This window comes from Loxodonta africana, chromosome 8 (assembly GCF_030014295.1).
Source record: "Loxodonta africana isolate mLoxAfr1 chromosome 8, mLoxAfr1.hap2, whole genome shotgun sequence".
Lineage (NCBI taxonomy): Eukaryota > Metazoa > Chordata > Mammalia > Proboscidea > Elephantidae > Loxodonta > Loxodonta africana.
In genome coordinates, this window is record NC_087349.1 from 8,576,725 (window position 1) to 8,596,556 (window position 19,832).

A 19,832-nucleotide genomic window follows, 5' to 3' on the forward strand; every position below is an offset into this window, starting at 1 on the left:
GCCCTTCCTTCTTTCCCTTCTTCCAGCCCCTTTGCAAATGATCTCTTGCATTCAATTCACTCTGGCTGAAATACCTGTATTGGTTTCTAAGTTAAATTTATCACTTTTCTATGTTTACTTTTGTTAAAAAAAAAATCTTCCATGCTCCCAAATCGTAAAGACATTGTCCTAAATTTTTTTTTTCTAAAATGTTTCTATTTCAAAATTAAAAATGTTGTCAGCTGCGACCAAGTTGACTCCGACTCATGGCCCGGTCTTGCGACATCTTTATGATCATTGGTATAAAAGAATAGATTATGTATTTTATCAAGTGCTATTTGATTTAAAAAAATTTTTTTTTTTTATTTGATAAAGCACACGTCTTCACCGTTATATTTGTTCGTTTTTAATTGGGTCATACAGGTCAGGTCTCCATTCGATCTGTCCATGTGGTAGATCACATCTGTAGATTTTTCAAACATCACACTCCCTGTGCATACCCAGGGTGGATTCGAACTGCAAACCTTTCGTTAGCATTTAAGCTCTTAACCACTGTGAAACCACAGCTCCAAACCAGACTTAACATAGTGCACTGCCTCTTCCACATACGGTCAGTGGCTAACATTGTCATTTAGAATTTTGCTTCTAGGCTTTTGCTTTGCCCACATTCTTTCCTGGCTTTGCTGCCATGGTTAGACTAACTCTCAAACCTCAAGGCTCTCTCCAGACCACAGTGCACCCATCACCGGGGAGCCCCATTTTCTGTGTGGTGCCCACTGCGGTTCTGATTCCAGCCCTTTTTTTTTTCTTTAATATTAAAACTTGTCACTTGTCACTTCCTTTCTTACTGCAAGCCCACTGACGTTAAGAAAAACTACAGTGTGCACAGATCTGGCTATTTTGTGCTAGGAGGCCCCCCACCTCAGGCATCTTATCTGCCGCACAGCCTGGGGAAGCAAGAGAGCAAGCCTTCACCCAATCGCTCCTTCCTTGAACAGAAGCTGTTAATTAAAGGCCCTCCCTGAGGACTACGAGCAAAATTAAACTGCATTTATTAGAAGAGAATGGTGCTTATGATTACTTTTTGAGGCTAAATGCTAAGGTTTTGTGTACTTTTCATGTCCCAGCCTCCCTCTCACCCCAGATTTATAAAGAGACAGTTTAGAAACCTGCAGGACTCTGGGGGCAGCAAGAGGTCCTGAAAGAAAGGATAGCAAGAGTTGACCGTGCAGGTGAGCCAAGGGTAAGAATGTGTGAATAGTAAGGATTAGGCTTGACTGCAAAACAAAAAAACAGGCAGAGATGGGACTGTGGCTCCCACAGAAGCCATCCAGGTTGGCTTTCCACCAGAGGCGGGCTGACCAAGACTGGGCTGTCCAGGACTGCGGTCACTGCAGATCCCGGCTTCTTCTGTCTTTCATCCTGAAGATTGCCTCAAGGTCCAAGACTGCTCCTGGAGATGCAGCCATCCCGCCTACATTCCGGAAAAGAAAGGCAAGGCCAAAGGATGAGAATCTGGGACCACCAAGGGTGAGCCTCCCAAGAGTTCACTCCTAACAGAGTGGAGCTTTCCTGGAAGCTCCAACAAATGGCTTCTGCTTACGGTCCACTAGAAAATGGACGGGGAGGAAGGAAACAAGAAAGGTGTTACCACCTAGGCTGTGTGGTACCAACAGCCAAAAGATACACAGACGATGGGACTGACAGCACACACCACCCCACACGGTGACTGACAACACGCGCCACCTCACACAGTGTGACTGACAGCACACACCACCCCACACAGACGGTGGGACTAAGAGGTGAGCCCTACAGTGAGGGGGCCTCAAAGTGCCAATACACACCAACTATTTCATTCTCTAAATGTGACCCAGATGGAACTAACAGAATATAGCGCTCACGCACTATGAACAATGTATTCAATTTCACTGGATATTTGTGTAGAAATTGTTGAGTCAGAACCTAAACTGCTGTGTAAGCCTCCACTGAGAACACAATGAAATATTATTTTTAAAAAAGTGACAAGTCCGTGAATTTTGCTGACAATTTCAACTCCAGGAGATGGAGGAAGGAGCCCTGGTGGCACAGTGGTTAAGAGCTACAGGTGCTAACCAAAAGGCCAGTGGTTTGAATCCACTAGCCACTCCTTAGAAACCCTGTGGGGTAGTTCTACTCTGTCCTATAGGGTCACTCTGAGTCAAAATTCACCAATGGCAACAGGTTTGGCTGGATTGGTAAGTGGAAGAAACAATGACAGGGACTGTCACTCTGGACGTGTTGCCAATGGAGACAGCACTTGGTAGAAGGGACTCAAGAGCACTATGCTAGGAGATAACCAGGTAGGGAAATTAACTGTCATGTACTTTCCTGCAAGATCATCAGACAGAACAAGAGTAAGGTAGAGGTATTTCTTCCTCACACATAACGGCCCCACAACCAACATGTAACATTTATTGAACTCTCAGAGTGGTTCAGACACCTGCAGTGGGCACTGTTCGAAGGCTATAAGCAGGGGAGGGCCAGCATGTGTGAGGGCAGCTGGAGGAAGGCAGTGGGCAGAAAGCAAAACACAAACTTCACACCTGAGTTCAAACTCCAGGCCTGCCCCTTATAAGTTGCATGACTGTGACGAGTTAACCTGTCTCAGCTTCTTCATCTATAAAATGGGATAACAGTATCTGCTTCTTAGGGTAATGGTCAAGTGAGACAAGGCATAAAAAGCACTCAGTGCCTGGCCCAGTAAGCACACAAGGAATGTCAGTCGTAAAAAATGACTGCAACCTGTTTGCTAATTAACTCTGCGACTCTCCCCAACTCCCCACGGTGCTCTGCTTGCTGCCTGCACCCCAGGTCTTGACGGCACACCATGCAAACCCAACGGAGAAATGCATAGCGTACCCCATGCCAATGTTCCGCCTGACCCCCTGAAGAGCAGACCGGTACACAGCCCTGCAACATCTCTGTGCGGGGCTGAGCCGGACAGGGCCAGCAGGCAGTGTGAGGGAGACCAGCCCTGCCTGCCAGGACCTCAGGGGCTCCTGAGGGAACACAGGGAAATAAACCACACTGCAAAGGCTGGGCTGTCACCCAGCTGGAACGACCAGCAACAACCAAAGGAAGATGTGCTTCTGTCCCCACAACAGCCCCGGAAATGCCTGTGAGCATCCCGGAGAAACGGCAACTCTTGAAGGCCTGTAATGGTGGCAGCAGACAGGATCTTGTGAGGCCAGTTATTCACGTCTGCGTCTTCGGTCGGTGAAGGAAGCACACGAACACGAATCGCTGCAATGCAGACAGTGGGAAGACACGCGAAAGCTCGTGTGGCTCACCCCTAGTGCAAGGGGAACTGGCCGGAGGTTAGTGAGGAAAGCAAGCCTGGCTTGGAAATAACGGAAATAAAATGAAAACAGCTTTATTTATTTATTTTTTTATTAGCAAAGTAATACATGCTTGATGCTAACAAAAATAAATAATAGGATATACAAAAGTGTAAGGAAATCACCCATGATTCCCCACCCAGAGATAATCACATCCTTCCAGACTCTTCTAAGCACATACTTTCGTTAATTACATTTTTCAAAAACGGGGAACACCACACGTGCTGTTCAACACTTCCTCCTCCCTTTTACGTATCACATTCCTTCCTCTTTCCATTAACCATGGAGTCCCCAAGTTAAAGTCAAGGGCCGCTTTCTGCAGGTTTGTTCGCTGACACCTCAGCAGCATGAGGAAGGGGAACGCAGAGCCCAAACGTGGCCGAGAAGACCCCACCGGCTCTTCTTGCTGCCAGAGTCCAGGTCCACCTGGGCCGACACCAGCTTGCGAGGAGGAGTTAGTCTCAACAGATGTGCTGCACAGGTTGGGGGCAGATCCAGGCGCCAGCGTGAGTTACCCAAAAGATACACTTCACCTACTTATAGTTTTGCTCAAAATAAGAAATGTGACATAAAGGAATACAGACCCCATCTTTTAAAAGTGTCTGGCTGGAGAGCAGATTAACATGCTGACTAGTGGTCCCAACTACAGAAAAAAAAGGGGGGCTGATAAAAGAGAAAGCAAACCAAAAACTAAACCAGTTGCACTCAAGTCTTAATCCCGATTCATGGTGATCCCGCATGTCAGAACAGAATTGCGCACCAAAGGGTTTTCAATGACTGCTACCTTTCGGAAACAGATTGCCAGACCTTTCTTCCAAGGTGTCTCTGGGTGGACTCGAACCACCAACCTTTCAGTTAGTAGTCAAGTGCCTGTCTGTGCCACCCATGGACTCCTACTCATAAGGGGAGCCAGCAATTAATTTTCTACTATTCCTGGACAAAGAGGGGATAAAGCTAAGAGTTCCACATTGCCGTAACCAAACTGCACTACAAAGAGAATTCGCCGCTCACATACTCAGGAAATGCCTAAGAATAAATAAATAAAGGGCTCAGAGCGCAGCACGTGGACTCTGAACCTGTTGCCATTCACTTAGCGCCACGCACTCTCAGGCTGACGGAAAGGAGACAGCCAGGGAAGCAGAAGACATGGGCTGGGTCAGAGGCCGAGCTGGGGACTAACTGGCCCAGAGAAGTTGAGGGAGGGGTACCCCCAGCTTGAACGGGGCCACCTGCTCAGCAGGGCCCACCACTGGGAAACTGCAGCAAACTGGCAAAAGGCAGGCCTGGGGGAACTGAGGCAAACTTTAAAAAGTAAAAGATGTGCTGAAAATCTGAGTTTATTTTATGCCACCTTTATTGGTGACTCATTTGTACCCTGTATTTCCGAATCCCATAGTGACAGCAAGTGTGCGTCCGCTGTGTGTGTAGCAGCAACACTAAAGGCTATTAGTGTGCAAAAGGGCCTCCTGCCAGAGTTCTGGATGAGGACTTTGAAAGGATAGCAAATAGGGGCTCAGACAGGATTAGAATATGGACCCAGAGCCCTGGCTCATTACCTGGAGATGAACCAGCTCACCCCTAGCTACATTCAGGTCTTCACCGTTGGTAAACCACGTTTCACAAATAGTAATAGTGAAACTGTCCAAAAACAAACAATGTGGAGAAGGTAGCTTAGCCTTGAAGCCATTCAGGTTAGACACGGACCCTGTTCAGCAACCCTCCTCAATCTGGACTGAACTATATATCCCATCAGCATCAAGCCGTCAACACTGAGCATCTACTCTGACCAGGCACACAGAGAAGACGCAGCTCCTGCCTCACGTCTGCAGAGCACACAGGTGAGAACGTCACTGTTTACAGCTGGGGACAAGCCCGGTGGCACCGAGGGGCTGAGTGAACACTGCAGGAGGAGCATGCCTTCCCGAAGACATCCACGCCTCTGCCAAAACACTGACAGACAAGCCAGGAGTCCGCTATTTCGTACGCCGGCACACGTAAGTCATCCTGAAGGAGTGAACAACCAGAGAATGCCAAACAGACACGAGCCACAGAGGGAGACGTAATGAGGAAAAATATTATCATTTGTTTTCTATAAAAGAATATTTTAATTTTTGTCCTATAGAGACTATACATGATTTGGAAATGAGACTGTACCAAACAACGGCCAAAGACGACGCGTCCACTCTATGCCTTCTCTTTTGTCTGGTCACTCAGAAATATAATGTTATCTGTGAAGAAGCCAAAGAGTAAGCGTTATTTTCAGACCTATTCCTCCATCCCACGTAATCATTCCCCTCTAAACGCATACATTAGTGCTGGTACCAAAGTGATTTTAGAGAATCTGAGATTTTGTTTTTCTGAAATCCTTGCTACGTTCATCAGAGGTATACACAAGAGGCATAAATGCAGCTCAGAGTTGGGCTACAGACGTTTGGCCAGAAATTCAGACTTTATTAGACAAGGCGGGCTATTGCCTGCCTTCCCTTAAGAAAATCAGAATAAGGTCTTCTAAGCAACACCTTCCTGCAAAAGAACCAGTCACAGAGCTGGATGACTTCAGTGCTTAAACCTGGCTGCAGAGCCTCACACTCAAGGGCCCCAAGAGGTACCACTCCGCGCTCCGGAGGTGAGGAGGAAAGGGTGGGTCAACGTACGTGCCCATTGTTGATGACGGATTTATTTCGTTTATATTTTTAAGTAAGTGTAAAACCTCATATTGAGGAAATTGTTATTTTTCAATTTTAAAACAGGATGACTTTTATATACTCATTCTTGGGAAACGTCTACTAATCAGTATTATAGAGCGAGCATTTTCATCCAAAAACATCAGACATTGCTCTTAAAATGCCCCAGCAGTGGTTCATTTAGGATGAGCAAAGGGAACATGCGAAGTAGCATTTCCTGTATGAATCCAAAAGATCTAGATGCTCATAACTGAAAATTATTCCAAAAGTGACTACAATATAGCACATACCTGAGCATCTGTTCATGTCTCTAGTTTTCTGGAAGAAGAGTACGCTGGTATAGAAAGCAATTAGTGTTACAGTAGACGACTAGGTATCTGTTCATGTTTATGATCTATGGAAAGTATTAGATTGGCATCACTGGGTAACGAGGCAGGAGAGCCACCCACTGGTGGCTACTTCTAAGTTACAGACATGATTCCTTAAGGAAACTGAAGGTCTAGGACATGGCAACCGAGTTAAATTCTACTGTCTTCAGCGCAAACGTCGCTGAAGATCCACTGACTTTTACTACTAGCCATAAACCTACAGTATTTGCCCAATCTCTCATGCTAGTGAAAGCTGGTAACGACAACAACAACAACAACAAAAACACAAAATAGCAGATAACCTGAATTACTTCTACTTGGGTTTATTCATAACAACTCCAAAGTCTGTCCACACACTTGGTTTAGAGTGGAAAATGCAAGTGTAAAGGGCTTTATGAATACATGATGCATCCACAGAGACTTAGAAATGCCAACTATTTTGTAAGCAAGCTTAATTTTCCACAGCTGACATCACAGGTGTGGTTCCACAACACCTAGAGGTCTGGATATTCATCTATTTCAAGTAGCCACCTCTGGCAACACGGCCCAAATGAAGGGCAGGGCGGTCGGAAATTATTTACTCTCAGGACACTCAAGAGTTATGAGAGCAAAATTGAAAGAACTGGCACAAGGTCTGATGGCGAGGGGCAAGAAGATACCTATGTTGGTTTTCAAGGTCAATATATGTTCAAAGAAATTTACCAGGAAGAAAATACACGTGATGGTTATAATGATGACTTATCAATTTGGCAGAGTGGATAAGACATGAACTCCAGTACAAGGGGAAAGAAAAAGAGAGAGGGAGATCTACAGATGAAAAGAGACCTTAGGAATACACGTAAAACAATGTTAAGGTATAGAGCAATGAGGGAAATTTGAACATTATAATATTTCCTAAATATAATTAACAAAATTTCTTAATATTAGGTGATACCAGATACTAGCATTGTGGTTGTATTTTCATAAACCTTACCTTTTAGAGACACTGACTGAAATATTTATGGGTGAAATGATATGATGTCTGGGATTTGCTTCAAAATAGTCCAGGCAGAAGCGAAGCAGCCGAGCACACAGATGAGCTATCGGATACCAGCTGGTAACTGCCGATACTAAATGATGAGCTGACGCTTTTACTACTCTACTTCTGTGTGTACCTGACACTCTCCATAATAAAAAACTCATTTTTAAATATGGCATCATGTAATTTTAGCCTATCTCAGAAGTTTAAAACATTGAGACTGGTAAAAATAAATTTTCCATCCATTCCCATCTACTTATTTCCAAAAACAAGGTTTCTCGGTTTATGTCCGTAAAGACGAACAAAAGAATAGAATGTAAAAGCTTAATGCTTTTATTTTAGTAATTTATCCAAGAGGTGAAAAAAGCACCAGCCACCTCATCAAAAGATGCATTTCCAATAAAACTTTAGCTTTTATATTTACACATTAAAATCTTTAATATATTGGTCAGTTGAGTACTAAAAACAATTGAAATGACAGCAGAGTTGAAGAGAAGCAACATTTTTTAAAAATTCTGTGACAGCTAAAGCTCTAAATATTTTACAACTCCTACTTACGTATTTCTGTCACAAATGATGGGATGAATAAGAAAAGGCTCAACTGTGCAATACATTAAGAGACTTCTGAGGGGAAATGGAACGGAAAAACAAGTTCAAAGACAAAGGAATAATGTATAAATTTCCAAATGTTAAAGAAAAGTGAGTTCATGTATTTTTTTACAAGGTTAACAGTGGATTTCAAACACATTTAAGAGTGATATAATACTTTTATACTGAACAAATTTTTTTAATGTCAACTTAAAGATGTCCAAAGGGGTATATCATTCTCAAAAACTTTTATATTTTCAAAAAGGTTTGAAAACTCTGTTCTAGGGAACTTCTTCTCAACCGTCTTTAAACTTTATGTGCCCACGTCTTCTACGCTGTTTGGCTTTTTGCTTAATGAGATCAACAGAAACTATGCAAATAATCAGTATGTTAAGTACCAAAGAGGTTCCAGATACATCTTTGCAACTCTCACTCAGCTACATGACTCTACAGACTAGGTTATCTGCCAGCCCACAAGCCTGCTCAGAGTTCTTCCCAGTCACTGCCTTCTAATCTCTCAGTCGCTGGTTCTCACAGTCCCAGGCAGAGTCATTTACATCACCAAGCTTTTAGGGGAGAAGAGGAAAACAAAAGCTACGAGTTTCTTACCAGCTATGATTGTTGTTGCCTGGCGTCTCACGTTATTTTTATCCGTGTATTCACCGTAGTCTACTTTCCCTTCCACATAAATTCGAGACCTAATGTAACAAAACATACAGTTCTTAGCATGGAGGTTCTAATGTGCTTTCCAGGAGAGTCAAGTCGGGCCAGGGGAGGCAGCACATATACACAAAGGATGAAATATACAGTCATCCATAACCACGTTTTCACAACCTCTTCTGAAGGTTCAGAAGCAGACGGCAGAAACAGCCCAGACAGGTCTGGCTGGAAAGGACGGTGGCCTCATTCCGACCTGACTGGAGGCCTTTGAGTTTTTTTTTAAAAAAGAAAATGGTTCAAAGTCTTCAGACAAAATTAAATGGAAAAACAAAGCACAACACGGATGTTAAGATCGTGAGAGGGGCAGGCCAAATTGGCAGCACCCTGTGAGTACCAAGGAATGATTTCCAGTGCATCATTTTCCTTCCCCTTTGATTCTGGGCTCCCTGATACGTCTACTGATTTTCTGGGCTCCCTAATACATCTACTGATTTTCACTGACGATTTACCAATCTCTTTCTATAGTGAGGTTCATGGCCTCATTTTCAATGGACTTAGATTATTAAAATTCAAAATGAAGGCTTTTAGCTTAGTATATCATTTAGAGTTAAGTACTGAGACTATTTCCTCACCGTGTGGACAGCCGAACGAGAAGACAGCCGTAACTATAGCTTTACGGGTCAGAAAATGACTGCAATGGTACCCGTTTTCAGGGTCCACCATCACCACTAAAGTAAAACCCAGGAAGTAAACAAACCTAGTGAAATGATAAGGTGCCAAAGGAAATGGAAACACACACAGAAATTGATCCACCACCAGATGAAACTGCACAGACTTTTTCCCTGAAGCATCCTGCATACACATACATGTACGTGAAGGGCAATGGAGGCACGTACGAATAAAAGACGCTCAGTTATTGGTGAGAAATAGAACCTTTAGTCACTACTGAAATTATTTTTCATGAAATAGGTTTTGTTTGTACAAGACAAGTGCATTGCTAAATGTACTGACTACAACTACAAGTGCTGTTGAACATACTCTTGTTCTGTGGGTTTGGAAAACGAAGGCTTTTTACACACAATCAATCCAAGCCAAAAGGGGCTGGCACTGGCCATTATGAACTGGACAGTCATACGGTCTACCATGCCGGGAATGACAACTTGAAGAGGAATGGCGTCGCACTCACTGTCAAAAAGAACCTCTCAACATCTATCCTGAAGTACAGCTGTCAGTGACAGGATAGGATCCACAAGCCTACAAGAAAGACTAGTTAATATCACTATTAGTCAAATATACCACCAGCTACTAAGGCCAACAATGAAGAAACTGAAGATTTTTACCAACTTCTGCAGTCTGAAATTGATCAAACATGCAATGAGGATGCACTGATAGTTACTGGGGATTGGAATGCAAAAGCTGGAAACAAAGTAGCGTAAGCACTTGGAAAATATGGCCTTGGTGACAGAAACAAAGCCGGAGATCGCATGATCGAATGTGGTAAGACCAACGACTTCTTCATTGCAAATACCTTTTTTTCAGCAACATAAACCCTAGCATACACATGGACCTCACCACATGGAATACACAGGAATCAAATCAACTACATCTGTGGAAAGCGATGACGGAAAAGCTCACTATCACCAGTCAGAACAAGGCCAGAGGCCAGCTGTGGATCAGACCGTCAATTACTCATATGCAAGTTCAAGCAGAAACTGAAGAAAATTAGAATATGTCCACAAGAGCCAAAGAATGACCCTGAGTATATTCCATCTGAATTTAGAGACGGTCTCAAGAATAGATTTGATACACTGAACATTAATGACTGAAGACCAGACGAGTTGTGGAATGACATCAAGGACAATATACATGAAGAAAGCAAGATGTCATTAAAAAGACAGAGAGAAACAAAAGACCTAAATAGATGTCAAAAGAGACTCTGAAACTTGCTCTTGAACACTGAATAGCTGAAGCAAAAGTAAGAAATGATGAAAAGAGATGAATGGAAGATTTCAAAGGGCACCTCGAGAAAAGAAAGTATTATGATGACTGTGCAAAGACCTGGAGATAGAAAACCAAAAAGGAAAAACACACTCAGCATTTCTCAAGCTGAAAGAGCTGGAGAAAAAATTCAAGGCTCAAGTTGCAATAGTGAAGGATTCTATGGGGAAAATATTAAAAGACACAGAAAGCAGCAAAAGATGGAAGGAATACATAGTCACTATATATATATATATATATATATATTTTTAATACCGAAAAGAACTGGTCGACACTCAGCCATTTCAGGAGGTAGCATATGATCAGGAACCGATGGTAGTGAAGGGAGAAGTCCAAGCTGCACTGGAGGCTCTGCCAAAAAACAGGGCTCTGGGAATTGATGGAATGCCAACTGAGATGTTTCAACAAACAGATGCAGCACTGGAGGTGCCCACTCGTCTATGCCAAGAAATTTGGAAGACAGCTTCCTGGCCAACTGGAAAAGATTCATATCTATACCTATTCCCAAGAAAGGTGATCCAACCAAATGCAGAAATTATCAAACAATATCATTAATACCACATGCAAGCAAAATTCTGCTGAAGATCATTCAAAAGCAGCTGCAGCAGTGTATCAACAGGGAACTGCCAGAAATTCAGGCCGGATTCAGAAGAGGACGTGGAACCAGGGTTATCACCGCTGATGTCAGCTGGATCCTGGTTGAAAGCAGAGAATACCAGAAGGATGTTTACCTGTGTTTTATTGACTATGCAAAGGCATTCAACTGTGTGGATCATAACAAACTATGGATAACACTGCGAAGAATGGGAATTCCAGAACATTTAATTGTGCTCATGAGGAATCTGTATACAGATCAAGGAGCAGTTGTTTCAACAGAACAAGGGGATACTGCATGGTTTAAAGTCAGAAAAGGTGTGCATCAGGGCTGTATCCTTTCACCATACCTATTTAATCTGTGTGCTGAGCAAATAATTTTAGAAGCTGGACTATATGAAGAAAAGTGTGGCATCAGGATTGGAGGAAGACTTATTAATAACCTGCATGCAGATGACACAACCCTGCTTGCTGAAAGTGAAGAGGACCTGAAGCACATACTGATGAAGACCAAAGACCACAGCCTTCAGTATGGACTGCACCTCAACAGAAAGAAACAAAAATCCTCACAACTGGACCAATAAGCAACAGAGAAAAGAATGAGGTTGTCAAGGATTTCATTTTACTTGGATCCACAATCAACACCCACGGAAACAGCAGTCAAGAAATCAAAAAGATGCACCACATTGGGCAAATTTGCTGCAAGAGACCTCTCTGAAGTGTCGGAAAGCACAGACGTCCCCTTGAGGACCGGGGTGTGCCTGACCTAAGCCGTGGCGCTTGGAATCGCCTCGTATGCACGTGACAGCTGGACGATGAACACGGAAGACTGAAGAACAGATGCTTTTGAGTTGTGGTGCCAGTGCAGAATACTGGATATCCCACGGACTGCCGAAAGAACAGACAGATCCGTCTTGGCAGAAAACAGCCAGAACGCTTCTTGGAAGCAAGGATGGCGAGACCGCGTCTTTACATACTTTGGCCATGTTGTCAGGAGGGATCAGTACCTGAAGAAGGACATCACGCTTGGTGAAGAAGAGGATCAGCAAAAAAGAGGAAGACGCTCAAAGAGATGGACTGACACAGTGGCTGCAACAACGGGCTCAAGCCTAGCAACAATCGTGACGATGGCGCAGGACCGGGCAGTGTTTCCTTCTGCTGTACGTAGGGTTGCCTTGAGTCCAAACCGACTGGGCGGCACTGGCTGGACAGCACCTGACAACAGGCACAAGAATCCAAGCATTCCAAATAGCAGCCACCAAGTCTACAGAAAATTATCAAACATAAAGTAACTGCCGTGAATATTACTGTAGTAACTCAATGTGTCAAGCATCACACCTCTCAGATCCTCTAACAAGGATGTACGTAGATGCCAAAGGCAAGGCACCCTCACACCCCTGGCTCAGGAGACACGGCAGCTCCCAAAAGCACTTGCAGTTGCTCAATTGGCACTTAGTGCATTTTGCCTTCTCTTCTGCCTCGGCTGCTTCTTTTTAAAGAGCCCTAGTGGCACAGCGGTTAAGCAACTGGCTGCTAACCCAAAGGTCGGGGCTCGAACCCACCAGCCGCTCCATGGAAGAAAGATATAGCAGTCTGCTTCCGTAAAGATTTACAGCCTTGGAAACCCTTTGGGGCAGTTCTACTCTGTCCCATAGGGTCGCTGTTAGTCAGAACTGACTCAATGGCAACAGGTTTGGGTTTTGGCTTCTATTTATGTACATACCTTGTTTGCCCTAAGTTACAAGCTCTTAGAAGCTTTTATACACGACATATGGCAATGCGCTTAATAAAATATCTCTATAGAATAATTACAATACTCAGGGATAAGAGAGTTATGCATCCCTGGACATGAGAACACCTGTTATCAGTTCTTTAAACTATTCAACCTTTAAACGAAGACCGTTCCTTCCCCAACCTACCCTTTTTTCACATACTGATACGCTACATCTCGGAGGCCAGGTCGGAATACTGATATTCTGTGCCACGTTGTCTTCTGACTGACGTCACCTAAATCACAAGAATAAGAAGCATGGTTACAAATGCCAGCAGAGAAAACAAATGCCAACAGACAACGTGCCAGCAAAACCAATGTCACAACTGCTAAGAGAACAGAGTTAGAGAAGGAAGACCCTTTCTGAGTGTAACTTACCTCCTATCAGACAATTGGCAATAAATAATGTCTGCATTGTCAGTGATAAAAGTAAACCCCAGTCTCTGATACTCACCCATTTGGTACACTTCACTCTCTCCCGACCGCCACATCTCATTAGTTGCCAGAGAAAATATGGTGACTGGGTTTTTTCCTTCCACCTGCCTCATGACGGGGTCCTGACCCACTCGGCCCAGTAACTGCACGCGATTCAGAGCTAAAACACAATGTGGAGACAGAATGAGGCTGAGAAGCCAACACCGGAGGCTGCAAGAAAGTCCAGGAGGGGAATGGCTACAAACACCATGTCAACATCCATCTGCATTAAGCAAAACCCATGTTCTAGAAAATCCATAAAGATCTGTTCAGGGGGAACATAAGGAGGCTGGGAGGCAAGAGAAGGTGGGCAAGAAAGGAGAAATCATTCACGAGAAAAGAGCCCCACAAAACAAACTTTAACCTTTTCACTTTATCTTAAATCCCTGTTTAAAATACTTTTCGGGGGCAGTTCTAATTTGTCCTATATGGTCACTATAAGTAGGAACTGACTCGACGGCGACGGGTTTTTTGGTTTTGGTGTGGTTAAGGGGGCCCTGGTGGCACAGTGGTTAAGAGCTCAGCAGCTAACTGAAAGGTCAGCAGTTTGAATCCAGCAGCCATTCCTTGCAAGCAGCTATGGGGCAGTTCTACCCTGTCCTATAGGGTCACTATGAGTTGGTATCAACCCAATGGCAACGTGTTTGGTTTGGCATGTGATTAAAAAAACAAATCTGAAATGCAAAAATCTTTTTATAAACATTACCTCTCTGTGAAAAAAACAGCCTCCCCAGACTTTCACTCTGTCAACTTAACAACACACGACCTTAGAAAACTGAAATAAGCAAATATGCCTCAAGGAGTGTGAAAGTAACTGAGTGGTAAGGGGAAGAAGGCCCAATTTATTCCAGGTTCCTGGGGCCTGGTGGGGCAAGGCCAGGATGAGGGGCAAAGATGAGCCAGTGAGCAGTATGACAAATAAAAGACCATGGCCCGACAGCGCACAGCTTAGCTGTCACATCTGAGAACATTAGCACATTACTATGAACAACATTTTTTAAACTTGGAAATTAGCTACTTACATCTTTCCAGAACAAAATTGCTAGCTATTTCAGATTCGTGTCTCACACATTGATGAAGCACCTGCAGGGGAACAAATGAGTAACACAGCTTTAATCTCCCAGGGAAGACAAATGCAAGAGAAGACCACTCCACCTGTGTCACTGGGAGTCGGAGCTCCTTCAGCACAACAGACGCTCTGCCCACCTCCTCCTGCCATAGCACCAGAAGGACCTGGCGAACGCTTTTAAGAGCAGCCTGCTTCAAAAGCCCAAGGAACAAGAGGAATACCAGAGAGCTCACCCAAGGCTACCTGCCAGGTCCCTCCTCATTCTTTCATGGTAGCCCTCCTGATACGGTTCTTGTGTTTACACACAACAGGCACAATCAAAACAACACTTTCCTATAGAGAGTATGACGACTGTAAACCCAATTGTTATTACAGCTGCTGCGAAGCAAGAAAAAAATCCTTTCATGATTCTAGAAATGTACTAATTTGAGTGCTCAGATGCTCCTGAGCTTGTAAGTCTTACAGAATAACAACGTGTAACTTTGGGCACAGAAAAATCAAGACATAGTGGAGAAGCAGGGATAGAGGAAAAAAAAACCCTGTTGCTGTCAATTCTGACTCATAGTGACACTACTGGACAGAGTAGAGCTGCCCCACAGAGTTTCCAAGGAGCAGCTGGTGGATTCAAACTGCCGACCTTCAGGTTAGCAGCCAAGCTCTTAACCACTGCACCACCAGGGTTTCCAGGACACTTTAAACTTGGATAATTTTCTTTTTTCTTTATTAGATTTTTAACTTTTCTATTTGGTTTTAAAGCCAACTTTCTACTGTACAGACAGTAGTAACTTTTCCACGCTCACATTTCAACACATGAAAAATCTGCTAAATGTATGTACGGGATAAAAGGAGGACTCGAGAATATAGGTCGATTCTACAGTAGGGTGCGGAGATGGGGATGGTTTCACAGAGGAGTTGATTCTTCATTGGTCTTAAGGAGAGGATGGGCAGGAGGAGGGAGGTGTTAAAAGGTTAGAACTTACAAGACTTAGCATTTGAAATGTCTCAAATGAAGAAAAGTGGTAGTCTAAGATGGCTCAGGACGATGTTATGCAGACAACACAACCTTGCTTGCTGAAAGTGAAGAGGACTTGAAGCACTTACTGATGAAGATCAAAGACCACACCCTTCAGTACGGATTATACCTCAACATAAAGAAAACAAAAATCCTCGCAACTGGACCAATAAGCCACATCATGATAAGGAGAGAAAAGACTGAAGTTGTCAAGGATTTCATTTTACTTGGATCCACAATCAACACCCATGGAAGCAAGAGTCAAGAAATCAAAAGACACATTGCTTTGGGCAAATCTGCTTTAAAGTGTTGAAAAGCAAAGATGTCACCTTGAAAACTAAGGTGCACCTGACCCAAGTCATGGTATTTTCAATCATATCATATGCATGTGAAAGCTGGACAAGGAATAAAAAAGAAGGAAGTGACACCTTTGAATTGTGATGTTGGTGAAGAATACTGAACACGCCATAGACTGCCAAAAGAATGAACAAATCTATCTTGGAAGAAGTACAACCAGAATGCCTCCTCAGAAGCAAGGATGGTGAGATTGTGTCTTACATACTTTGGACGTGTTGTTAGGAGGGATCAGTCCCTGGAGAAGGACATCATGCTTGGTAAAGTACAGGGTCAGCGGAACAGAGGAAGGCCCTCAACAAGGTGAACTTACACAGTGGCTGCAACAATGGGCTCAAGCATAACAATGATTGTAAGGATGGCGCAGGACTGGGCAGTGTTTCATTCTGTTGTGCATAGAGTTGCTATGGGCACCTAACAACAACAAAAAGCTGCAAAAGACCTCTTTAAAGTGTTGAGAAACAAAGATGTCACCTTGAAAACTAAGGTGCACCTGACTCAAGCCATGGTATTTTCAATAGCCTCACATGCATGTGAAGGCTGGACAATGAATAAGGAGGACCGAAGAATTGATGCCTTTGAATTGTGGTGTTGAGGGAGAATACTGAATATGCCATGGACTGCCAAAAGGACCAATGAAACTGTCTTGGAAGAAGTACAGCCAGAATGCTCCCGAGAAGCAAGGATGGCGAGACTGCATCTTACATACTTTGGACATGTTGTCAGGAAGGATCAGTCCCTGGGGAAGGACATCATGCTTGGTAAAGTAGATGGTCAGTGAAAGAGAGGAAGACCCTCAATGAAATAGACTGACGCAGTGGCTGCAGCAATGGGCTCAAGCATAACAACAATTTTAAGGACGGCGCAGGACCGTGCTGTGTTTCGTTCTGTGGTATACAGGGTCGCTATCAGTTGGAACTGACTTGATGGCACCTAACGACAAGACGGCTCAAGGCTGTGTAGGGTGACTGATAGACAATAGCCAGATCCCGTAGAAGGAGAAGGAATTCCACTTTGGACATACTGAGTATCCAGAGGTGCGGACTTCAGTTGCTCCCACAGTGTACGGAGATGGTGGTGGTGGTGTGAGGTAGAAGGTCAGAAAAGGAACCACGTGCCCCGGAAAAAACTGCTAACAAAAATTCTCAGTCTTCTTATCACTAAAGACCTTAAGGGCTCCCTAAGTGATCTACATGCAAGTTTTAACAAACACACACTTTTTTTTTTTAAATAACATAACTGATTCGTACCACACGTATGAAATTTAAAATGTTTCGTTTTCATGGACATTATTTATACAGACAAAACCAGGGTCCCCAACCTCCATGTCAAATGAAGACACACGGGGTTGGCGGGTGGGCTCAAAGGTCTTTTGCCCCTGAAGTCAAAAGTTTGAAGAAATGCACCCTTTGGCTGATAACAGATCCCAGCACTGATAGGAAAAAGAAGCGACTACCTGTAATACAGGTCTTCGAAACATGGCTTCTATTTTCTTTTCTTACAATCTAATTTTAGTCCTTTCCTGAAGAAAAAAAAAAAAAAAAAGATGAATTAAGCACATCTGACAGCAAGACCGCAAGTCCACGTCCACTCCTCCTGAATTCCGAACTGCAAGCCCCCTATGGGGTGGCTAGGAGTCGGAATCGACAACATAACCGTTATGCACTCAGGCTTGCAACCCTAACACACCATCCCTGCACGTTTGAGGAGGACCCCGACTTCCCCCCAAAACAGGTCCAGCTCACTGTCGTCTCAAGTTTGACGGAGATGCGAGCTCCCTGAGGACAGAGATTCCCGCCGGATTTATTCAACGTCACATTCTAGGATCTTCACACACTTCCTGGCACAGTGAGCGCTCAATAAATACTACACCATCCACGGACTTGAATGGAAAGTCTGCTGCTGCACAAATCCCTGCCTCCGCCCCCAGAGCGAAGACCACGGAGGAGCGGGGAGCGGAGAGCGGGGAGCAGGGAACGGGAACCGGGGAGCGGGGACCGGGGAACGGGGACCCGGGAGCGGGGACCGGGGTGGGCAAGGAGCGGGGAGCAGGGAACGGGGACCCGGGAGCGGGGACCGGGGTGGGCGGGGAGCGGGGAGCAGGACCGGGGAACAGGGACCCGGGAGCGGGGATGGGGTGGGCGGGGAGCGGGGAGCAGGGACCGGGGAACGGGGACCCGGGAGCGGGGACCGGGGTGGGCGAGGAGCGGGGAGCGGGGAGCGGGGAACGGGGACCCGGGAGCGGGGACCGGGGCGGGCGAGGAGCGGGGAGCGGGGAACGGGGACCAGGGAGCGGGGACCGGGGTGGGCGGGGAGCGGGGAGCAGGGAACGGGGACCCGGGAGCGGGGACCGGGGTGGGCGGGGAGCGGGGAGCAGGACCGGGGAACGGGGACCCGGGAGCGGGGATGGGGTGGGCGGGGAGCGGGGAGCAGGGAGCAGGGACCGGGGAACGGGGAGCGGGGAGCGGGGACAGATGTGGGCAGGGGTCCTTCACGACAGCAAAGAGGAGGCCCAGGCTCCGTGCCGCCGGGTCTCCGGCCCACGAGGACCGCCCGGGACTCGCGCCCCGCTCTCCTGTCTCACCTGAGGCCGCGGTCCCGACAGCGTGAGCAGAGGACCAGTTCCGGGCGCACCGGGATGCAACACAGCGAGCGAGAGGAGGAAGCGGAAGCGGAGGGGCCGCGGCGTGCGTGGTAGAAATGCAGCCGGCCAGCCTCGACGGAAACACGGCCCCTGACTCCAGAGTTCCAGCAGCTTCCGGTCGCCCGCGACGGCTGAGTTTGGCGCGTTTGTTTGATGACGTTCCCAGCCCCGCCCAGGAAGGGGCGAAACCCGAGAGTAGCTCCGCCCCCCAGCGGAAGCCCTGTGGTCCTGACCTCCTAACCAAGCCCCGAACCGGTAGCCTAAGCCCTGTGCCTTCCAGTTGATTCCAAGGCATAGCGACGCGTAGGGTCGCTGCGAGTCGGAACCGACTGGAGGGCACTGGGTTTTAGGACGGTAGAGAGCTGCCACAACGAGTTTCCAAGGCTGTAATCTTTAGGGAAGCAGATCTCTTTTTCCTGCAGAAGCTGGTGGGTTTGAATCCGGGCTCCTTACCAGTTGCCTAGCTACATGAAAACCAAATAAAGAGGCGGGGAGCAGGAGGCGAAAAGTGTAAGAGGCACCAAGATATAGACAATCAAGATAAAAAAGATTTTAATGCAATATTTTTTAAATTAAGGGAAAAAATGAACAAAAGATTTTTTTTAATTTTTAAGTGTAGAATTGGTGCCTGCCTTCCTGAATTGAAGCCTGAGACCCAAGACAATATGTGTGTCTCATGTACGTGCTTTCAAAAAATTTTTTTTCCAGAACATTAAAGTAGTTGAGAGAGATATCATTGCTAATATCAGATGAATCATGACTGAAAGGAGAGAATACCAGAAGGATGTTTACCTGTGTTTTATTGACTATTTAAGCAGGCATTTGACTGTAGATCATAACAAATTATGGATAACACTTTGAAGGATGAAAATTCCAGAACACTTCATTGTGCTCTCATGCGGCACCAAAACATAGACCAAGAGGCAGTCTTTGGAACAGAACAAGGGGAGTCAGGAAAGGTGCGTGTCAGGGTTGTAGCCTTTCTTCATACTTAATCTGTATGCTAAGCAAATCATCCCAGAAGCTGGACTATATGAATAAGAACATGGCATCGGGATTGGAGGAAGACTCATTAACAACCTGTGATATACAGATGACACAACCTTGCTTGTGAAAAATGAAGAAGACTTGAAGCACTTATTGATGAAGATCAAAGACAGCCTTCAGTACGGATTGCACCTTAACATAAAGAAAACAAAAATCTTCACAACTGATCCAGTAAGCAACATCGTGTTAAACAGA

The 19,832-nt window shown here is 45.2% G+C and overlaps 1 protein-coding gene across 1 annotated transcript; it reads right to left on the reverse strand.

Annotated features, from left to right (window-relative positions):
* Window positions 1–270: 270 nt before the first annotated feature.
* On the reverse strand, window positions 271–18,657 carry SSBP1 (single stranded DNA binding protein 1). Its single transcript, XM_003420210.4, has 7 exons — window positions 18,531–18,657; window positions 17,403–17,468; window positions 14,534–14,594; window positions 13,492–13,632; window positions 13,186–13,273; window positions 8,624–8,712; window positions 271–5,584 (listed from the first exon to the last, which is right to left on the reverse strand). The coding sequence occupies exons 2-7, from the start codon at window positions 17,424–17,426 to the stop codon at window positions 5,541–5,543; spliced, it is 447 nt and encodes a 148-aa protein (XP_003420258.1). The 5' UTR covers window positions 17,427–17,468; window positions 18,531–18,657; the 3' UTR covers window positions 271–5,540.
* Between the last annotated feature and the right edge of the window lie 1,175 nt (window positions 18,658–19,832).